The 22,086-nt window shown below is 42.6% G+C and overlaps 2 protein-coding genes across 2 annotated transcripts in view; both read left to right on the top strand.

The window, feature by feature from the left end:
* The window catches only part of ctdspl3 (CTD (carboxy-terminal domain, RNA polymerase II, polypeptide A) small phosphatase like 3), a 12,164-nt gene extending 3,014 nt beyond the window's left edge, over nt 1–9,150 (top strand). Inside the window, exons 2-11 of the mRNA XM_008279366.1 lie at nt 644–758; nt 903–1,043; nt 1,391–1,505; nt 2,026–2,137; nt 2,651–2,737; nt 3,923–3,985; nt 4,304–4,383; nt 4,643–4,769; nt 6,318–6,413; nt 8,683–9,150. Coding sequence (XP_008277588.1) covers nt 644–758; nt 903–1,043; nt 1,391–1,505; nt 2,026–2,137; nt 2,651–2,737; nt 3,923–3,985; nt 4,304–4,383; nt 4,643–4,769; nt 6,318–6,413; nt 8,683–8,748 — 1,002 coding nt within the window. The 3' untranslated portion in view covers nt 8,749–9,150. The remainder of the gene's footprint in view (nt 1–643; nt 759–902; nt 1,044–1,390; nt 1,506–2,025; nt 2,138–2,650; nt 2,738–3,922; nt 3,986–4,303; nt 4,384–4,642; nt 4,770–6,317; nt 6,414–8,682) is intronic.
* Nucleotides 9,151–11,586: 2,436 nt separating this feature from the next.
* On the top strand, nt 11,587–21,546 carry LOC103355529 (transmembrane protein 79-like). Its single transcript, XM_008279364.1, has 5 exons — nt 11,587–11,689; nt 16,305–16,589; nt 18,091–18,657; nt 19,240–19,453; nt 20,830–21,546. The coding sequence occupies exons 2-5, from the start codon at nt 16,316–16,318 to the stop codon at nt 21,083–21,085; spliced, it is 1,311 nt and encodes a 436-aa protein (XP_008277586.1). The 5' UTR covers nt 11,587–11,689; nt 16,305–16,315; the 3' UTR covers nt 21,086–21,546.
* Nucleotides 21,547–22,086: the final 540 nt, after the last annotated feature.

Genomic DNA, 22,086 nt, shown 5'->3' with positions numbered 1-22,086 from the left:
TGCTGGGCGTTGCTGTCCTGAATACAAGACCTCTTCAGGATGTGGTAACTTGAGTTGCAGTTTCATCTGCTTGATATTAACATGGTTTGTTTTTTCTGAAAGCGCCTTAGTCAAACTGTTAGTAGGTCTAAAACGGTGCCATTGGTTGTCATAATGTGGTGTAACCTGACTCTTTTCTTCACTATTAAAAGCTGCATTATAGTTCAGTGATACTAGTGTCTTTCTGATCGGAAATGATCAGTGAATTCCTCGACATGATCGGCTTTTATATGTACATCAGAGGTAGACGGATAAATGTGCAGACGTGATGAAAGGGTGACTATCAGAGGACACGTTAATCAGTAAGTCATTTGTTTTACAGAAATGTCAATTATATGGACATTTCTTCTAATGTCCCCCTTCGAGCACTGACAAGTTTAATTTTAAACTTTCCATTGTGGTTGCTCAATACCAGAAACTGTTTCCTCATCAAACCTTTATTTGTGTAAAGATTGATGTCTGGTGAGAATTCCTTTCTAAAATATGGTGATATTTGGTCAATGTCTGCATCCCTCACTGTCAACGGACCTTCTGATCTTCACAAATCATCACAGGTTGGCTTGTGGCACTAATGTAGAGTTGCTTTCCTCTTTTAACTGTGCAGGTTGAAGAGATCTTGGATCATGACTCAGAAGATGAAGTTCCTACGATGACGAGGCGACCGCCGCCTCGTGGCCGGGCCAGGAAGAGGGCGATCCCCGTGGATGAGCGAGAAACAGGTACGACAAAACCCCAGTGCTTTGTATTCCCCAGTATGCTTCTGATATATGTTAACATGTTGTTTTCCTTAGACTGACATCCTCGCACCATTCCTTTGCTCGTTACTGTCGTGTTATGTGACTGATTGACTTCTTCTGCTCTAGATTTGGACTTTAAAACTCCAGTCAGACCCATCATGCAACATGAACGCATACTGTCAGAGATGGACCCGGTGTCTCCTCACAACGCAACAGCCAGAAACATCTACTCACCCATCGTGCGTTTCCTCACACCCAGCAAAGAGAGTAAGTACCGCTGCTGCTACAGCGCGAGTTCATGGTCTGGATTTATGAATACAAGACCCCCCAAAAAGAATGCATCATCAGCGTTTTTTTGTGTTGTTGACTTAACATTATCACTTATTCATCATCCATCCACTTTGGGAGATATCGAGGTATCCCTCTGAAGCTCGCTTTCTTTTCTTGTGTTTTTGTTTGTTTGTTTTTAATTGTTTTTCCTTTTTTTTTACCATTTTCCAACACTGCCCCAGAACACTGAAAATCCACATCCTGTTGCAGCCCTATTGAGTATTCACTGTCCCGATGTTCAGATTTGTCTTACTTACGGTCTATTCATGTCCCCCCCCACACAGATTTGAAGTGTCCAGGAACCGGGACCAACATATTAATGAGCCCAGAACAAGGCGTGTTTGGTTATGGCTCCATTGACCTTCTGGCTGGAGACGAGGACGATGACGTCTTCAACCCGTAAGTACAACGATTATAAGCTTGTCTTTATTAGAGCCACATGTTTTAGTGTCTCCTTCTGTAGTTTTACCCCAGACACTGGGGACGGAGGGGAATTGATTTGTGAAAAATCTGCAATTCTGGCAAAGTTTATCGAATCCCAAAATGTTTGTCTACATTATTAATTACCTTATGTGAGAAAAATAGGCGCAGTACGGTGCATGGATATTATGTACAGTGTGCACACAGTTTCTATTTGCTAATTCCATATTGGCTGTGGTCAGGAAATGACACCCTGCCTATTGTACATTTCATAAAATGTTATGGATCATCATTTGGGTGCCTGAAGTTTAACTGCTTTGAAAGGAGGAAATCTATATTTCATTACCAGTGTTACATGTACGAGTACCGTGGCAGTTTATAAAGCATCATGGGTGTAGCTGTAGGTCTGAGTGGCAAACGCTGTGTTTCCTGCATTCCGGAAAATGTTTTATGTTTGTGATTCTGTTTCAAAGCATTTTTTTTTTCTTTTCTGTTCCAGTTTTACCTTCATCAAGAACATCCCGTCACAGTCTCAACATTCCCGCCCTCGTCTCAGAGACATTCCACCCAAGACCAGGAGCACTCCCGTGGCCACGCTGGTGGTTGATCTGGTGAGTTTGCTCCTCTGTGACTCAATGAACAAGACTGTAGGAATGTACTTGTGGGGTAACAATGGAGAGTCACAGATGAGTCAGCAGCCACTGCAATCCACTCCAGTTGTGACAGAGTGTATCTCTCCACAGTCACTTCTCGGTCTGCGTTCTCATTTCCAGTACTGTCCCATTTCAAAGTCTGCTTTTAGCAAAGTACAGTCCAAATGGCCAGATGTGTCTGTGGTTTATTCCATTTGCTGCTGCTGGATCCAGAGAATAGTTTTAGTGTCATTCATGGCTGAGATCACACCAGTGTTCAGCTGTAAAGTACACATTGTCCATCTGGTTGTTTTGGTAAGATAACTGGTGTCAATGTATTTACATCATCAGGAGGTAGTCTGATTACTTTTTAAGAGCATCTTAGAGTGATACATGGGACTTGTAGTCTTTATTTCTCTGTGTAGCTAAACGTGATTAGTTGATGCAGTCTTGGATGTGTATACTAAAATAAACTGATGTGTGTCCTTCCAGGAGGAGACCCTGATGTTCAGCTCTCTGAACGTGATTGAGGAGGCAGAGTACACCTTCCACACAGCTTTCCAGGACCATCAGTATAAGGTGACCAGTCACTGTGCTGTAGCTGTACACAACATTCATGTTACAGTATGAATCTTGATTTTGGAAAGTGTGAAGTAGTTTTTTTTCTTTCATTTTCAAAAAACAAGATATTCAAAAGGGCCTGATTGATTGTCACAGTCAGAGCGCTCAAATGTCAATAAGAAGACTCTGAGATGTTTATTCTCACATGTCAACATGTCTATTAAGACAAGTGCAGCATATTCATAAAAGAACTGCAGTTCCATCTTTAAAAGGGAGTTCTGCTGCCTGCCTCTCTTCTTTCAGCACTGACAACATGGCCTCTTTGTTGTCAAGATGTTATTAGAATCCTCAGTGAGCAGAACTGAGCAGGGCCTTGGTGTTTACTGTCGACTCTTTAATAGAGAGAGACAGCCTTTAGGTCTGAACAGTGAAGGCAGCACACGGGTGCCTTCAACCTGCATTCTTTCTGATGACCAACAGGGGGCAAATGCCCTCAGTGAACATTTTCCTGATGACTTTCTGGTCTCAGTCTCTAGTTTCAAATCTCTGTCAATGAGACGGAGTGTTCATTTATTAAACTACGTATCCTTTAGAGGAAAATGGACAATGAAGCAGGGTGAGCTTCAGAGCATTTCTACCTTATTATTACCAAGTTGCTACCATTTGGCCATCTGTAGTGTCCGTGAGTTCTCAGCCCACTTATGTTTTGCAGTCTGTGGTACAAACGTTCAGTGTGAGGAAATTTCTCATCGATTGAATACACATACCATCACATCATTACCACTGAGGGCAAGCTGCAGTTCACAGACCTGTTCCAGAAATAATAGTAAATAATTACATATGATGAAAGGACGATGAGAGAGAGTTTGTTTTCTTCAGTTTGTGAGACAAGAACGAATAGAAACCAGAACTTCACTCATCACATTCCCCTGGTGGGACACTGTGGCTAGTCATCATCTCCACTGGGTTGTCATTCATTTTGGTTTCTTGGTAATTAGTTCATAAAATTGACTTAAAATAAACTGTGATGTACGGACCCTGCAGTGTGTTTAGCATGTTTACTGCACACAGCACATGCAGATAGTTTTCTCTGTTTTCTTTTGGTGTCTAAACTGCCAGTTAACAGTGAAACACACTGAAAAGTAAGTTGAGAATATGTGTTTGGTTATTTATGTGTTCTTTCATCCTCCCTGCTATCAACAGGTGTACATGATCCTGCGACCACATGTGAAGGAGTTTCTGCAGGCCATGGCCAAAATCTATGAGGTAAACTAATGAGTAAACGTGTTTATTAGCTTTCGGTAAATGCTGTCTGAAAGTTTAATCTGTTGGAGCTTTTGTTCTCTGTTATCAGAACATATACAGCCTCCTTCTGTGGACTCACAGAGTTAAGACTTAGCTTTACTCAGCTCAACCTGTTTATTTTCCTCTTTTGTCCCACTTTAATCTACACAAATGTGATATGCATCCCTCTGACTGAACATGGAAAACCAAACTAAATGCGGTTTCCATGGTGTTGTGTTGCCAGTTGAGTTCTGGTTTGGGTGGAATCTGTTACAGCTGCCGTCTCTGTTTTTTTTCCAGCTGTTTGTTTATACGTGCGCAAAGAAGGAATACGCAGAGAAGATACTGGACGTCCTGGACCCGCAGAGAAAACTGTTTCGGTATGTCTTCCCCAGAGCCGCGCCACTTGTGTTTCGTAAACGTTTAGCTTGACCGCACAGACGTGCACCGCGTCAGGTTCATCCCAATCAGCCGGGGAGTGTCGGTCTGCTGCCGACCTGACGTCAGAGCTGTAATAAGGCCCGTGTGTGGTCGCTCTCCATGTTTCTATGTCATACTGTGTTTCTGTCGTATGGTGAGGATCGTAGAAATCAGTTTTTCAGGTGGTTAATATCACATGTCGATGATGTTCCCCCGCAGACATCGACTGTATCAGGACGACTGTGCCTGCATCCTCGGCCACTACGTCAAAGATCTCAGCATCCTGGGGCGGGATCTCAACAAGACGGTGGTTCTGGACAACGCGCCCCACACATATCCGTACCATGTAAGAGTCATTTTCATTGATGAAGACATTTTGTAAGTTTCGAATTAGCAGCAAATTCAATAAGAAGACCAGAAGCAGCCATACATCACTGTGCTCTCCATTCTCTCTGCCACTGTTGGAACTCAGTCCAGATTCCACTGGTTCTGCTCTCTGAAGAGCTGAACTGAAAAATGGGTCACAAAACACATTTGTAATATTTAATGACGACTTCACTAATCTCAGGTAGTGAAGGATTTTCTACCATCTGACTTGTTAGAAAAATTCGTCTGCACTTGTTCTCTGACTGGCGTTAACCCTCAAAACCCGACAGACGCTCTGTGCGTCCAAGTTCACTTCTTGGCTGAACTGCTCTTGAAGTATTTATTGCGGTGAGGTGTGGAGCATTTCAAATGAAACTGCATGACTTCACCTTTCAAGCAATGACAGCTTTGCCTCTCCTGGCAGCGTGCCTCTACAAATATTGTGCTGTATGTGAACACTGTGAATCAAACAATGGAATTTGTTTCTGTCAGGCACGAATCAGATGTTTTCTTTTAAAATTTCTGAACCACACATCAACCCACCGTCATGGATCTGATTTTTGCCAGATTCCACACAATCTCCCCATCGTGATTATGATAAGATCGCTCCACTGTTCGCATTTTAATGTGGCAAGATGCTCTAAAAACAACCATTTCATCACTGAAAGTATTTTTTTTCCCCCTGATGTAATGGCTAATGCAAAATATCAGGAAGTATTATATAATAGGATAGAAGATCTGGGTAGTCTGGAATGTTTGGAAAAAAACATAGAATAGAATAGAAATACTTTATTCATCCTCAAGGGGAAATTTGGTTGTTGCAGCACAAAGATAAAGTTACCACCACCATAAATACTGATAAATAAGCAAAAATAAACTATAAGAAAATGCAAAATGTACAATAAGTGTACCGTAATTTCTGGACTATTGAGCACCTGAATATAAGCAGCACCCACTAACTTTAAAAAGAAAACAAGTTTTGTACATATACAGGCCGCACTCGTCTATAAGCTGCAGGTGTCCACGTTGGAACATGACATATTTACACAGAAAGATTTAAACTTTTAATTAAATACGTACCGTAAAAAACTACAGCAGTCTACCAGGAAAAGTCATTGATCTCTATCTTCATCTTCCTCCTGCACTAAAACCACTGAAGTCGTCTTCTTCAGTGTCGGAGCTGAACAGCCTCAGAATCACTTCGTCACTTCCTCAGTCTCTCTGTCGTTGTCGCTCTCAGTGTCACTTTGGTCTCGAGGCAAATTTGTAAAAATCCATAAATGAGCCGCATCAATGTTCAAAGCGTGTGAAAAAAGTGGCGGCTTATAGTCCAGAATTTACGGTACTGTGTGAAGTGTAGCGCAGATAATGTGCAACAAAGTGAGAGAACAACAGAAGGCTAGCTCTTGTAATGACCTGAGATTTAAAAAAAACTTTGAGGTGAAGGCAGTGGAATTACCCTGAATATACCCTGTGGCTCATAACTTGCAGTTGCACCCACTTCATGCATGTTTCTGGTGTTTTGCAGCTGATGAACACGCTTCCCATTAAGAGCTGGTCCGGGCAGACGGGCGACAGAGAACTGCAGAAGCTCATCCCCTACATGGAGAAACTGTCTGCAGCTGTAAGTCTACCTCCATCCTCCATGTTGGTCACACATTCACCTCCATGCTTTCTGGAAGGAATGAATCGCTCCTCTGCCATCACCACATATGCACAGTCAAGCCTAGTTTTGGATTTTTGAAAATCCATCTTACAGTGGCTAAATGTGACGTTCTTCTAATGCAGCATCGAATTGCCATGTGAAAGGATTTAGTCAGTGATGAAGCTGCAGAGTATTATCTCCTTAATCTGCAGCTGCTCTCAGCTTCACCAGTCAGTGTTGAGTTTCAGCTCATTGTTCCTGTTTTCACTCTCGCTGCTTCTATATCGTCCTTTTCATCCACAACTGGCAGGTGTTTTCAGAGAAAAAGATCTAAAACCTCCCTGTACACTCCCTGCTCACCACCAAACAGGAGACAGACACAGTGGGGCATTTAGCAGCGCCACATATTTCCCTCCGGTGTTCGTAGAAACCCAAAACTGATTATAAGACTGAGTATGTGACTGAGGCCTTGTCCACATGTAGCAGGGTTTTTGTAAAACTGAATATCCTGTCCCCTCCTTCTAGAAAAAACTTACATATACGCCACCTCGTTTTTAGAAAATAATTCATCCACATCTAACCGCATCAGTGCGTTGTTCAGCACATTCATGTTCTGCGTGAGGACGTAATAACTCCGACGACAGGAGCGACGACCGGGACGTACAGAAGTTGTCACGCCATTCCTCCAGGAGCACGATTTCAAAGTTCTTCCACCAGCTGGCAGTGCGTCCCGGTCTGACCCAAAACCGGCATCGGTGTCTCTGACAGAGAACATGCCTCAGACGTGGAATGGCAAGGTGGCGGAAAAAACCCGTCCTTACCGTCGTCCTTCGCCTGTGTTCTTGTACGTGGAGCGATATCTGGACCTGGACCAGAGACAACACAGTTCTGAGGGCGTCCACGCTGTTTCCAAATGTAAACACAGGTTACATATGTGATGTAGAGAACAGATTTTGTCGCAGGCAGTGACGTTTCAAAACCTAAACCCTGGTTATTGACGTCCACATGCAGACGCATAAACGGAGGATTCACAGATCTTCACTTTGGTCGGAGGTTTTTCAAATAATCGTTTTTAATGCTGTAAATATACGTTTTCGTGTGAGTGACAAATATCTTGGTTTTGTGAGACACTCTGCTACGTGTGGACGAGGCCTTACGTTAGTGAGATGGTCACAGACACGACTCATTACCTGCTGGATGTGTGAATGAGCAGCTGCTGTTCATCACATCATGTTCAAACAGGACCGTAGTTCAGTGTTTGTGCTGCCACCGAGTGGCCACACAGTCCCTCATTACAGGTTTAAGATTCAATAATAAAAGAAGATTGTTGGCTTGCAGGTTTTCAGAACCTAAGTGACATTATTTAATTACTAGAAGCCCAATGTGCTGGTCCGGTGTGCAGGATCAGTACCAGCAATGATCAGTGCCGTTCAGCGCAGGCCATCATTTCTCCCCATCTAATCCGATCTTTTGCTTTCTGAGTTGTGACTGTTTCCTTTTCCGTGTGCAGCCATGATGTCAGTCCGTCTGTTGTTTTCATTCTCTGTCTCTCTTCCTCTCGTCCTGCTCATTTCTCCAGTTGTGACCATGTGTTCCAGGGTCTCTTTCCTCATGACGGGTCCAAAAAAACGTCGCCTGCCGTTTCCTAATTTTATTCAATAGCGTAGAATTTGTGTTTAGTAATTTCAAAACATTTTTGTTGCTTATTCGTGTTACAAGTTGGATATTTTGACTCATTGCACATCCATGTCAGGAAAGGTTTAGTCAGTGCTCACCAAAAATGAACTAAAGTGTCAAAACAAAAAACATTTGAAGAGTTCATTTGCAAGAACAGATAGCTCCATCTTCACAAACCTCCAGAAAACCCACTTCAAACTTCAGTTATCTCTGTTTCTGTCATTTCTACTGAGTCACATCCACTCAGCTTCAGTTTGATTCTTACAATCTCAAGCAAACAACAAAAAATAAGTTGTCTGAAGATCTACTAAAAGTGAGTTATCTGTTTTTGCAAATGAGCTCTTTGTTTGTGTCGTCTGTTAAACTCTAAGACGTGACTTCACTCTCTGAGGGCTGCAGATGTTTGTCTGTTTTAGTCTCGGTGATGATCAGAGGAGCCGATGGATTTAGAAACGTTCCAGCCCGTCAGCGGTGAATCAAGCCGTCGGTTATCTGCAGCAGCATCTGCCTGCTGTCTTTCCTCCCCCGCTTTCATGGTCGGCTCTCAATATCTCCCGCTGTGTTTTTTCAGGAGGATTTTCAGGAGGTGCTGAAGAAGAGGAAGGATCACTTCCACCGGCTGCTGTCGGAGGACTGACAGGACTCTCCGGCTCCCCCCGTTTCAACCACTTCACGTGACTTTCACAGTTCGTGTTTGCTTTCTTTTTGGCTATAAAGCCGAAACCAGCTGGACCTAGCCGACCTGCGGGCTGGACGTGGACCCGATCGCCCTCCTCCGTCCTCCTGACGACTTTAAAGGACGGCACACCGGCATTCCAAACATGCTGCTGGTCGTCCGTCACCAGAACCCCTCCTTCCTCCGACACCATTCCACAGAAAACCAACCAGTGTGTGTGTACATATTAAAAACATGTTGTTTATAGTCATAATTTTTATTTATTGATTATATTGCTAATCAATGGCCGTTAACTCTGTATATTTTAGAAATGCTTTTTTATGCAGTAAAGTTACCCTGATGATAATAAATGATTCAATAAATCACTGGTGTCGGTTGGCTTCACTTGTGTTTAATAAGTTTGAGTTTGGATGTGCTGCCGTCGTTGTGGTGGACAGTTTGACGTTAAGGCTGCTCCTGATGGATGCAGAGGAGGGTTACAGTGGACATACCAGAGCTCTACGTCTTCCTTTGCACTGCCTGAACCTTGTTTTTCTTCTTTATATATTTCGGTTTTGTGTGGATACAGAACAGGAGGTCTGGGATGAAGCAACACAAATAGAAAAGCAAAGAAAGTTCATCCTCTTAAAAGGATTCTGACACATTATTTGCACACTTTCTCTTCCTTCTTTTTACATCAGAAAGTCTTTTTTTCCTCCCACTGAGCAAATCGATTCTACTCTACTGATGAGAGGATTTCTTCTGTCTTGTAATATTTTTTCTCCCTGTGTTACTTCACTACAGATATACTTTCAAATTACAAAAAAATGAAAGAAAAAAACAGATTTCAAGTCCAGAATGTTTTTAGTTTAACACCGGACCTTTGTCCTGGTATGTTTTTTGGGGCAGGTGGTGTTTTGAACTAAATGTACCTTCTCTTGGTTTGAGCTGCTGAGGCATCAGATCAGAGCCGCCAAACACTGACTGGTGGGGTTTTTTTGTTTTTTTTTTCACACAATGAAAAAAAAATGTTCCTGCTGCTAAAATCGAGCTCATTGCTTCCTTTGCAGCAGGAAAGCAAAGGTTCACAAGGACAAGTGGAAAAGATTTGTCAGGTAGAGATCAGTGGAATCATCTGTGTAGCGTGCAGCTTAATGGTGCGTTAACAAGAACGTTACCGTGATGTTTGACACGTTAGATTACCTACAACCAGCTGAACAGGAAACAATTCTATTTGTCAAATAAATGGCGTTAATTCTAGATATTAGAAATGGCAAAACTACATTTAACAAAACAGAGAGGTTATGATTGTTGTTATTATAGTGATGCCAAAGACAATGAACACACAAGGGCTGAGATAAAAGGATTATTTTCATTATTGATCCATCAAAAGTGTTCACCACAAACCTAAGATAAGGGATTGCAAAACTGTATTGTAATCAAACATCAGGGAAAATCTTGCAGCAGGAGTGCCAAAAAAATATGTTAAAATCAGTGTAATACTGTGACTGACTAACTGTAGTTTCAGACATTAAAAAAACTGTAAAGATTTTTTTCAATGGGGACATTCTTAATAGTTTTGACCTGTTTAATTTATTCAGGAAAAAAAAAAAACAGGAAAAATCTGTAAAATAAAATTGTCATTAAGTTATATATATTAATCCTTGATGTACAAAATTTTCTTTCAAAAAAAAAAAAAAAATCTGGCAGAAATGATGCCACTAAGTATGTGTTTAAAACAAACAGTACAATATTGTAAATATATAATATATTCTTAAAACTGTCACCGTAACAGCAAACATCTGTAAAATAATTTTGCTGCTTTAAATAGAATGAGTGTAATTTTATGGTTAAATGTTGTAAAAGAACAATTACTATTTGAAAAAAGAAAAGCATGTTTGTTATGGACAATATTTACAGTTTTCTCCTGTTTTTTGTTGTTTTGTTTTTACAAGAAGTCAACGTGTAAATTAATATTTATTTCCTGCACTTTTACAAAATATCTGTAATTTAACAAAACAGGAAAAATCCGTGAAGTAACAGAATATTTTTCAATCCTAGTTGACTTTTTTTTCTTAAAAGTTTTGACAAAAATATATGAAACAAAACATAAAAATAATTTCATGATCAAATGTAAAATTCCCTTTTTGTAAAAATACTCATTTTTTAATTTACAGTTTTGGCTAATTTTAACGTGAATTTATACTTTTTCTGCAGCTTTACTCGTTGTTTTCTGTATTTTAACAACAAAGGGAGCAAATATTTCATAGATGCATCTTTGGCAGCTTTCAGCAGATGTTTGGCCTCATTAATGCCTGAAACAGTCACTTATTGCAAGACCTTAACAAAAGCAGCAGATAAAACACCGCAGTGCTTCTGAAGATTCTAAACGACAGGCTTGATGCACCTTTAATTTATTTTACAGATGACACTGGAGGAGCTCCTGCGGTGACTCACTGATATCTGAGTCACAAACACATCAACCGAAGCTCCAAAGTCCTGCAGCTCAACTCACATCCTGTGTATGAACATGAAGAGCTTCAGTCTAAATGTTTACTGCGCTGTTTAGACCAACGTGTGTTTGTGATGGATGTGATTGTTAATGTTGAAGGTAAACTGAAGGTAGCTGCCTCCTCCTGCTCCTCCTCCTCCTCTTGCTGCTGCTGCTCCGGCTTTATTTGCTCCATATGGTGTTTGACATGGTACCCAAGAAGAAGAAAAAAAGACTTGTGTGGGCGGAGGAAAAGCCTAGTATTTTGTCCGTCCTGAAATTTGATTCAGAAGTTCAGGATCCTGGAAGACAAAAAGCAAACGGAGGGGGAGGGAAGAAAGGCTGAGAAGGACGGAGGGCTTTTTTTTTTTTTTTTTTTTTAAACTGCGAGAAGAGTAAACTCACCAAAACACTCTGCAACCTCCGACTCAAGTAAGTTCATTTATTCCTGGAATGTTCATTAGAAAGGCTTTTCACGGAGCCTCATGAAGTCTGGTTTGTGTGAGAGCTTTAAACGGCTTTAATTGCTGCTGAGCGGCTGCAAAATGTGAGATTTCTGAATGACTTGTGTCCTTTTACGCACAGCTTCATGCGGTCTCGGGCGCGTTTCTTTTGGCCTCGTTTGATTTATTTATCAATAAATAAGGTATTTCCTGCAGCTGAACCAGACACCAGCAGGGCTTCACTTTGCTCTGTGGAGGAGGAATTGTGCAAAAGTTTTTTTTTTTTTTGTTTGAGAGAGTTGCTCAGCAGCGGGGGGAAAGTTATTTTTCAGCGGGGAGCGAAGGCACGTTGCCCCCCTACGCGCCTTTCCACATCCACGCCAGCTCCGATAACCACCGAGATTTATTCCCCTCAAAAACACTCCCGACTCTCCTAATTGCGCGCTATACATGGTAAAGTCCGCATTTGTTTGGAGAAAGATCGTCGCCCGCCGCGGAGGTTTTGCGTGCCGACTCTGCGCCACAATTGGATGTACGCCAAAAAGAAAAAAAACTAAAATCCAGGAGAAAATGCTCCAAATTCAATCTGCAGATGTTAATGAAGCCGCTGGAACAGTTCAAACACGGACAGCCCGACAAAGGCCAGGGTCTGGTGTTGTCTTACACTCCTCTGGCACAAGCTCGGCGCGTTTTCTTGCGTTTTTCTTGTGAAAAGTGGCCAAAAAAAGTCATATTATAAACCATTTGTAGGGTATTAAAAGGTATTCCGATCATTTAATTAAGTAGAAGTGACGAAGCTCATGCGTACTGGCAACAAAAATAAATGAACTTCTCATTATCTAGAATGGAACTGGTCTGTTTGGTAATATTATTTGTATTTGCATATTTTTTATAGGCATCATATTTGATGAACTTCTCATATGATTTGTAAGTCAAATCGGAGTAACGAGTTGTAATGGAGTAAAAAGTACAATAGCTCCTGTGAAATGTATTGGAGTAGACGTGTACAGCAGCATACATGGAAATACTCAAGTAAAGTACTCCAAAATAAGTACTTGAGTAAATGTACCTCCCACCATAGAGACTGCTGAACCAGTCTGTGAGAGACTTGCTGCTTTTATCCTGTTTTCAATCTGATTAAATGTAATTTATGGTCATTTATTTCCCCCATAAGGCGTCATAGTTTCTACACTCTGCCTCTGTGTGTTGGTGCTCTCCTGTTAAACACCAGATCCCTCTTTATGTGTGTCAACGTGTTCAGAACAAGCGAAAAACTAAATGGTTTGACCTCTTGGGCTTCCAAAATATCCTTCAAAGAAAAATCACTGCTCACTTGGCCCGACCGCAGCAGAGAGCCTGAGAGCAGCAAACCATGAGGGTTGGAACTACTGTGTCATTAGCACAGAGCTGGAGAGCAGAGCCTCTGAGGTCAGGGGTTGAATGAATCCTCTGGGTATTTTTAAATTATTTGGAATTTTATTTAGTAGGTTAGTTTTAGGTTTAGTAGGTTAACGGTGGAGTTATATTTTCTGTGCATTTTAATTCCCAGGATGCAAGAGGAAAAGCTGCCAGGAGTTGAATTCTGGTGGACAAATATGAGTGAGCTGCTGGGAGCTGAACCTCAGTACACATAGTAATTAGTGTAAACTGAAACGCATCCATAGTTTTTAGTTAGCACACTTCAAAGATCTGTTTGAGACTTTGGGACGTGCATTTATTCACTTCTGCTGCTTAATTAGAAAACCCGGATGTTTCTTCTGAGTATGAGCCTGGAGCCAGTTTAGCTCAGCTTTGCTAAAACACTGGCGATGGTGCAAACAGTTCCATCCAGAGATCCTTCCACAACCTCTACGTCTCTCTAATTATCTCACCGTCTCATTTGTTTCACCTCGCAACAGACAAGTTCTTCCTTTAAGGTGTGATTTAGTGGATGTGGATCGCACAACGCTGCAGTTACGCTTTAATGACACCGTCCATGTTTAGACTGGTTCTCTATGAGTCTTGATTGTCCTCCCCTGCAGACGCCCTCATGAACAGCTGCAGACACAACAGTCAGCTATCTGCTGGAGCATCCACGCTATTGTCTTTGAAGCGTAGTCGCTGCGTGGACACAGATTTTCCTGTTGCACCACGCTGACACTTCACATCGTGGGGATCCCGGCCTGTGGGGAAGCATAACACGGACCTCATGCACCAAATCTCCTGGACATTTAGAAACATGAAGAGGGCAGCATTTGTCTGAGTTTGCACCAAGTGTACCACCTGAAGAATACAATAGAATAGAATAGAATAGAACTATATTGATCCCTTTGGTGGAAACCTCAGGGAAATTTCTGAATAAATAATAATAATAAATAAACGTGTCTTTAGATTTCTGGAGGCCTTTTTACACATCAGCCAGCAGCCACACAGTCACAGAGAAGCTTTACGGGTGATTCAGTCGGTGATGGTGATGACGTGGTCTCTGTTTGTTGACTTTTCTTTCATTTTGTGGAACTATAAAGTGACTCGACTGACAGAGTAGCTCTCAGTACGTTGCCCAGACGAGCAGTGGCGTCACCATACAGAGATTCGATGATATTCAATACGTTCTAGGACAATCATCTACGACACATGATGATATTTGTGTAACAGAGGAAGGACAATACCCCCCAAAAAACGTATTTATGTACTCCATTGTATTGTCATTATTATTCCATGTTAATATTCAAATCAATGAATGACCCTCTGATTGGCTGCCTGCACTGTTCATCGTTTCCTCCTGTGAGTTTCTCCGTCATCCTAAGTTAATTAACTGTGCCCTCATTAACTCCACATGTGTGAACATATCCGATGCCTGCGTATCGATAATGTATGACAAGAGGAAGTGATCTGATGTATTGCTGTATCCATATTTTGTCCCACCTCTAAAATCAAACGGTAAATCGACAGTACTTATGTATATGGAGCTTTTCTACCTTAGCGGCACTCAGAGTGCTTTACAATGTGTTTCTCATTCACCCATTCACACACATTCACACACCAATGAGCTGCCATGCAAGGTGCTGCCTGCCATTGGGAGCAACTTCAGGTTCAGTGTCTTGCCCAAGGCCACTTCGACTGTGGAGGGGATCAAACCACCAACCTTATGATCAGAGGACAACCTGCTCTATCACCTGAGCCACAGCAAACCAAAAAAATTAACCCAGTTCACTTTTCTCAACACTCTAAAGAAAGTCTAAGAGCTTTTCTGTCTCTATTGGGGACTAAATGAAGGAAAAAACACACTTTGTACCCTTACTATATTTACTGAAATAGTCCTCAAACTTGGATATTACTCTGTGTAGAATCATGTCTGTTTTCCTCATCCACATTAGTGAACATGCTTCTTTCTTCTCTCTTATTTTGTCAGAGCTGTTCGTTTTGTTTCCAGCAGAAATGCCACTTACCTCGCTACGCTGGGAGGGCTGAAAAGTTCTCACGTGCTCTTTAAACTAGAAAAAAAATGAGACTTTTTCAGACTTAAATGCTAAGCAAAGCTAACTGGCTGTTAGTCACAGCTTTAAAGAATGAATGCTCTCAATCTGTTCAGGTCACAAAATGTTAAACTGTTGTTTTAAGTGAATTAAAAGTCAAAACACGTTTATTTACACAAAACTTCAGTATTTAATCGACCCCGACCTGAGCTCTGCAGTGTTTCACATTTTAATGCCCTAAAAACAGTGAATTTTAGTGTAAGCACAGTTACATCAGTCCTCAGAAAACCTTCCATGAGTAAATAAGCTTTTAATCACAGAATATAAACTCTCTCAGAATGCTGAAATCAACAGCAGAAGCCTCAGTGTCCCGACTGCAGCATCCACATGATGAAGGTGGATGTGCACCAAATAGTTCTTCAGTATTCAGCATAAGTCCACATTTTTACTGATAACAATTCAATCTCGCTGAGTCTGTGTTCCTTCACCGGGGAAGATAAACTCTGACATCCTGTCAGTGATGATTATTGCATAACCAGGTGCATAAACTCATAACATTAATTTCCTTTTTACCCAAATAAGCCCATTTCCCCACAAAATGTAATCAGTTTGACATCCCTCCACATGAAGTCCCGCTGATGTTTTGGTTTTCTTCTTCCCTAATTTGGAAAGTCGGCGCTGTCCTCGTCAGGCCAAACAAACTTTCAAACAGAGGTTAGAAATTGTTTTTCAGGTAGAAGAACAGATGAAATGATGGAGATAAAAAAAAAAACAAAAACATGGACAGCAAGTGAACAACCAGCAACGTGAAAGTCGTTAAAGTCACATAAACGTTGGTTCATCCTCTCATCTAAACCATTTTTCGATGACTTTCAAGGTGAAATCCAGACGTTAGCCATTCTACATTTTTTGCTCTCCAAAGCTTTTCATACGTATTTGTTAATGTGACGTCTTTCTGCTCTCCAACAGGAGGTGTTTGAAATGAGGCAGATGACTGACTGTGTTTATTAAAAAGTAAAGATGAACACTCGGCTTTAGTGAACGTTGTCGGTATTATTTTGGCCTCCTGACGCTTGATGAGCACAACCTTTACACTCACACTTGTTGTTTGTTGTGGTGTTCATCCGATCTCGTCCCTGCTGCCCTCAGGCTGTGTGACTATGAGCACCTCGGGGCTTCAGGCCACTAACCGGCAGAACGTGAAGGAGCTCGACAGCATGAAGGAGTCCATCAGCGACATCATCAACCAGCTCCAGGACATCGACCCGGCCAGGCTCTCCTTCTCCCCCTTCCTGGACCTGGACACTCAGATCTCCTTGGCCCCGGTGTCAGACAGCCCCGAGTCCTCGGTGGAGGAGCTGCACTCGTCCTCCCACTCGGTCTCCGGCTCCCAGCGCTCTCTGGAGCCGCCACCAGCAAACGATCAGCCAAGGAGTGAGTTATTACTGCTGCTGCTGCTTCTTGCTGTCTGTAGGATTTGAGGGCAGGCAGGAGCAAATTAAAGCCGAACTTGAGTCCAGACTGGATCCAAGCAGAGTTAAGACAGAGTCAGGACGGATTAAAGCAGAGAAACAGCCCGTAAGAAGTGCAGACATACAGTTTAAGAAGTTTTTTTAAGAGTGAGCAGGTGTGTCCGTTTACCTCTAGATAGACAGCATCAATGCCATCAGTGGATTCAATTTTAAGACTCTTTTTAAATCTTTTATAGGTTTTTAGAAGTTGTTCGTAGTGCTGGAAACACAGACAGTATGAGGTGGGCGGAAAAGTATTTATTTGATGGGAATAAATCACTATTAGCTGCAAAAAAACAAGCAGGTTAAATAAAAGAAAAGAGACTTGTTGTGTGATTTGAGTCAGATTGAAGACATTTTATGAAGATCTGAGGACTCACTCGGGGAGAAATATTCTCTAAAACATGAGCAGTGTTTCAGGAAACAGACCTGTTTGTAGCAGATTTTGTTTGTGGAGTTTGTCACATGAGGATGTCGTTGTTTAAATGCCGTTCTGTGTGTAAAAACAGAACGCAGGCAGACAAAGTAAAAGATGTGAGAGACTCGTTTAAAGCGCTGCAGCCGAGCCTCCATCTGTAACGTCTGTGAATATTTGTGAGAATATCGCTGAGTGTCTGGATGGTTTTCACATTTCAAACTATTTTCTGATGAGCATTGTTTTCTGTTCTGAGGGCTGATGCTGAAGGTTTGACCGTTTTCTGCACATTGCAACCTGTCACACTTAGAGACAGGTATAATAATTATATTTAAGGACATTTAAAGATGAAACGCGGCTTTCTCAGCTTACAGTGTCATCCTGATGATATACCATTCTACTTATTGCCAAACAATCCCACTGTTTAGACCAGCACCAGTGTGTGTTGACTGTCTGAGGTCACCGGTTCCCACTGAAGACGTGCTGCAAGTCCTTAAAAGCAGGTTGCATATATTAAAAAAAGACAACGCTGGTTTCTTTAAACAGCTGGAGTTTTTTTGCAAACTCTTCCCACAAAGGAGGAAACTGTACATTTCTTGGGAGCTATTTTTTAACTGTGGATTAACACACATTTGGTGGCTGTGTATCTTAATGAATCACGTCACTGCTGCAGCTCGTTTATGTGTCTTTAGTAATTTTTGGACAACTGTGAAGGACTGAACCTAAATCAAAGCCAAAGTCTTGTTCTATGCAGTCACCACTTGTAAGTAGAACGAGTTTGTTGTCGGGTTCAGTCTTGTTTGAAGGATCTGTTGACCATAATAACAAATAAATCATGTCACCAGACTTGTACGACGCCTCATGCATGTCCCTCTAACAGTTTACGGTAAACCACGGGCTCGGCTTTGTTCTCTGGACATAAGGAAGCGAATGATTAATTGGACTTAGTCTGATTGGTTCCAGTGTCTGGCTTTGGACTCTGTATTAAAATGTGCTCTGATTTGAACAGGCTCAGCTCCTCGCCACCAGCAGCCCAGCATCAGCCTCCCGGAGGAGCGTCGAGCCGATCAGACGGAGGAGGGGGAGCTGGATCAGACTCTTTCCAGTCCCATCATCACGGCGCGCAATTTGGACGCCACCACGGAAAACTGCATCGGCCCTCCAACCCCGGCCTCTCAGGGAGACATTCCCAACGGCACAGACACGCCGAGATGGAGTCCAGAGTCCACCAATCTGGACTGTACCGCCGACGAAGGCCGGCCCCTGATAGGCCTGCCGCCAGAGAGCGTGGAGCTGGCTGTGTGGAGCTCCGAGGGCCCGGGAGAGACTTGCGTGGCAGCAGAGGAGGCTTCGGATCGGGGGCGATGCTGCTGCCGCTGCTGCCAGTGCAAATGCTGTCAGAGCGGCCGAGTTCCCGCCTTCTTCTCAGTCCTGGCATCTCTTCTGTGTGCTGCCGGGATCCTCTATGCACTCTATTTCTATGTCCCCATCAAGCCCCCCGACTGCCCCGATACAGGCAGCCGCATCGTTTTCACCTTCTGCTGCTGCGTGGTGGCCGCCCTGCCCATCCTGCTCGGTACGCTTCAAACACCTGCACGCTGACATTCGAAAAGAGCCGTGTGAGCGCCTCAAATGAAAGATAAAGATTAAGAGAGGATTTGGTTTGTCTGGCTGCCTTGTCTTGGAATGTTTCAATGTCTCCTGTCCCCTTTAATTTCATGCGCTTTCAACCTCAATGCTGCAGACGTTTCCCTGGGCCTCCGGAGAGAAGCATAATTTCCTTCTCCTTCTCATAGCTTTAAATGGAAACTACAATAAGAGGTTGGCTGCGTCTCTCGTCTCCCAGGCTGTGGCCTAATTGTTTCAGAGCTTTTTAATCACTTCCCAACCTGGGTGACTAGGAACGAGAGGGCAGGTGGCAAAAACATCCAAACCAAATCCAGTCCAGACCATTTTCCTCCCACTTATTTGTCAAGCTGATGACAGTGAGGAGTATTTGCATGCAGGCCCTTCTGCTGGCAGTTGTGGTATTCAAATGAAGAAATTGTAAAAACAAAGTGTGCTGTCAGACAGGCTCGCCTGAAGTTGAGAGCTGTTTGTGGAAACATGGCCCAGGTTCAAGATGCTAACTGACTTATTGCTCTTTTATCCCTCGCAGCGATGCTTGTGGGTGCAGCGTGTCAGTTCTGCACCGGTTCCTTCAGTCTGCAGGAGCCGGTTCCCAGACGGAGGGCGCTTCAGCAGCACTTTGTCACGTCGTCCTTGGAGCAGCTGCTCCTCTACGTCCTCAACCTCGTCGTTATGGCCGCTTTGCTGCCTGAAGACCAGCTGAAGTTGGTGCCTATCCTGGTTGCTGTGTTCATCTTTGGAAGGTGAGGCTCAAGTACCAACATCATGAAACCACTTTAACCCTGTTCAGGACTTTTGGGGTCTTTTGGTTTAGGTGACAGGTGTTGTCTTTTTATTTTTGATGATTTTTTTAAATATAAAAATTGGAACATTTGTCGTGTATTTGGAACCAAAAATACCTCAACTTATCAGAAAATGTATTTAACGTAGTATAAACATCTTTAATGAATACCAACTAATCTTTTGCACATATTCTCTCTTAGGGTCCAATGGACCCCGAAATACCTTCTACGTACGGCAACATGAACGTCCTGAACAGGGTTAAAGCTTTCACAGCTAGTGAGATGACATCAAGTCAAGCCTACTTTTACCCTCTGAAACCCAAAACACGACGGCAAATTTGAAAGACATGTTATCTTCAGAAAAAGGCCAAAATTACACCATTTGTCAAGAAACATCAGATTATGAACTTACCGATACAGCTTGAACTACTTATCTCTGTGATGTCCTTCTGTTAGAAAAATCCAACCAAATCTAAGCTTGAAATCCTGATAATTCATCCAAATTACTTTATCTTCACTTCAAAGCTTCACCAACAATAAACCTTTTACAGTAATGAGCTTCTGTAAAAACAAACTTCTGTGATCTTTGGAAGAACTGTGAAGCACCTCAGCTCTGTGCAAGTTACTTAACAAAAAGTCAGGGACCCGTCAGCTGACCTGCAGGCAGTGTTTACACATAACACACAGGACACACGTGTGAAAACAAATCAAAAATGGAAGTATTAAAATTGTGAAAAGTCACACTTTAAAAAAAAAAAAATCCAGTATGAATTTCTTTGTTATGATTTATGATGTTAGAAGTCATGGTTGTGCTGGACTTTGCATGGCAGTGAAACACATTCAGAAACTTCCTAACCGGCCCTTCAGGACCTGAAAACTGATCACTCTAATGTACAAATGGACAAACAGCCAATCTGCTGCCATGCCAGCAGCCAGACACAAAAGTTTTTTTTACATAAATGATGAATGTGTCTCTTTTGTTGTGAAAAGTCGTGGAATTGCTAAAATAAAAGCTGCGATAGATGCAGCTGGTGTCAGCGTTTCACAAACAAGGTGTGATCTGCAGCAGCAATGAGGATCTTTCACTGTTTCCGCCTGGCAGAAGGCTGGTTATGTCTTAAAATTCACTAAAACAGGATCAGGTTCGTCTCGATGGACGAGTTGCTGTGACAGATTTACGTAAACCTACTTTATGACACAGAATTTCCTGCTTGACTGAAGTGAGGATGGATGCTTGTAGCTTGTAATCAGAAGCCATCAGGGAGGCTGCGAGTGTTTATCAGCCAGGTTTGAACTCGATCTGATTTCCTGTTTGGTGTGTTTTTGATCCTCCACAGACTTGTTTACTGGGTCAGCCTGAACATGTGCAGCTCCTGGCGAGGCTTCGGCTCCGGCCTGACCCTCTTCCCGCTCCTCGCCATGGTGGCTCTCAATCTGTTCCTCATGTACATCCTCAATCTCAAAGAGCCACTTTTTGGCTCTCAGGACGTCCTCTATAATCAGGTCACCCCCTCTTCCTGGTCAGAGGAGACATCACAGAGCCCGAGTGGCAAACCAGACATCTTACCCACAGACATCCTGGACGCTCAGTGAGGAGGCGAGCTACGCTTTCTTCTCTAAGAGGAGGAGATCTTTCCAAAAATAGGCCATTCCTGTGGTCTGCAGTTCAGCACAGCTACACATGCTGCCACTATAACCTCCAACTCTGTGACGGCTTAACTTGTGATTTTGCTCCTCCTGTACGCAACTTTTTTTTTAATGTGGATTCATGCTTATTATCTGAAATACAAGAGCTCTGCCCGCTAGTGGCCGAGGACGCCTTTGAGCAATGCTGTAGTCATAAAACATTTGTCCTTTTAAGCTATTCCAGTGCCTATATTTAATGTTTTGAACTCTAAGTACTTAAAAGCTCTGCTATATATACGGTTGAATTCGGTTTGTCCTAAAAAGAACATGCAGCTAGAGTTGTCAATCCTTATTATTATTTCAACTGTCCATAAGTTTGTACATGATGAAGGCAGAATAAAAGCCATTTGTAAAAAAAAAAAAAAAACAGAAAAGAAAAGAAAACGTCTTTCCATCGTTGGTTTTCCATTGACCAGTTGTTGCCGTTGCTTTCACCGAGCAGCTATTCCTGGAGAAGCGGCAGTGTGTGTTTTCAGGACTGTCATTATGTGATAACATGCTCGCTCCACGTTGCTCCCCATCTCCACCCTGCTGGCGTCCTCACTGCTGCTGATGAACTCGTTCGGTTTGCGGCACCAAAAAGAGGCCAAAACAAAAACAGGATAAGATGCACTTAAGCTTCGTTCGACCCCTCAGTCGAGCAGAGATTAATGAGCCATCCAGATTACTATGATTCACAGTGATTTGTTGACTGAAGGTATTTATCAAGTTAAAACAAGCGTCTTTCAAGCTCACATGCTAAGATATATTTGGTTCATGACTGTTTGTTTATTTGGATTCCCGTTAGCTTCCGCCCATAGACGTATATAAAGATGGATGAACCCTCCGTGACCCTTAGGTTTCCTGAAGAGCGGTTTGAAAGCTCAGTCTGGTGGCTCCATCCGTCGCCATTTTGGCAGCGCCTAACT

The sequence above is a fragment of the Stegastes partitus genome, unplaced genomic scaffold (genome assembly GCF_000690725.1).
Source record: "Stegastes partitus isolate 25-593 unplaced genomic scaffold, Stegastes_partitus-1.0.2 Scaffold157, whole genome shotgun sequence".
NCBI classification, from domain to species: Eukaryota; Metazoa; Chordata; class Actinopteri; family Pomacentridae; genus Stegastes; species Stegastes partitus.
This window is presented reverse-complemented; position numbering and strand designations above follow the sequence as displayed.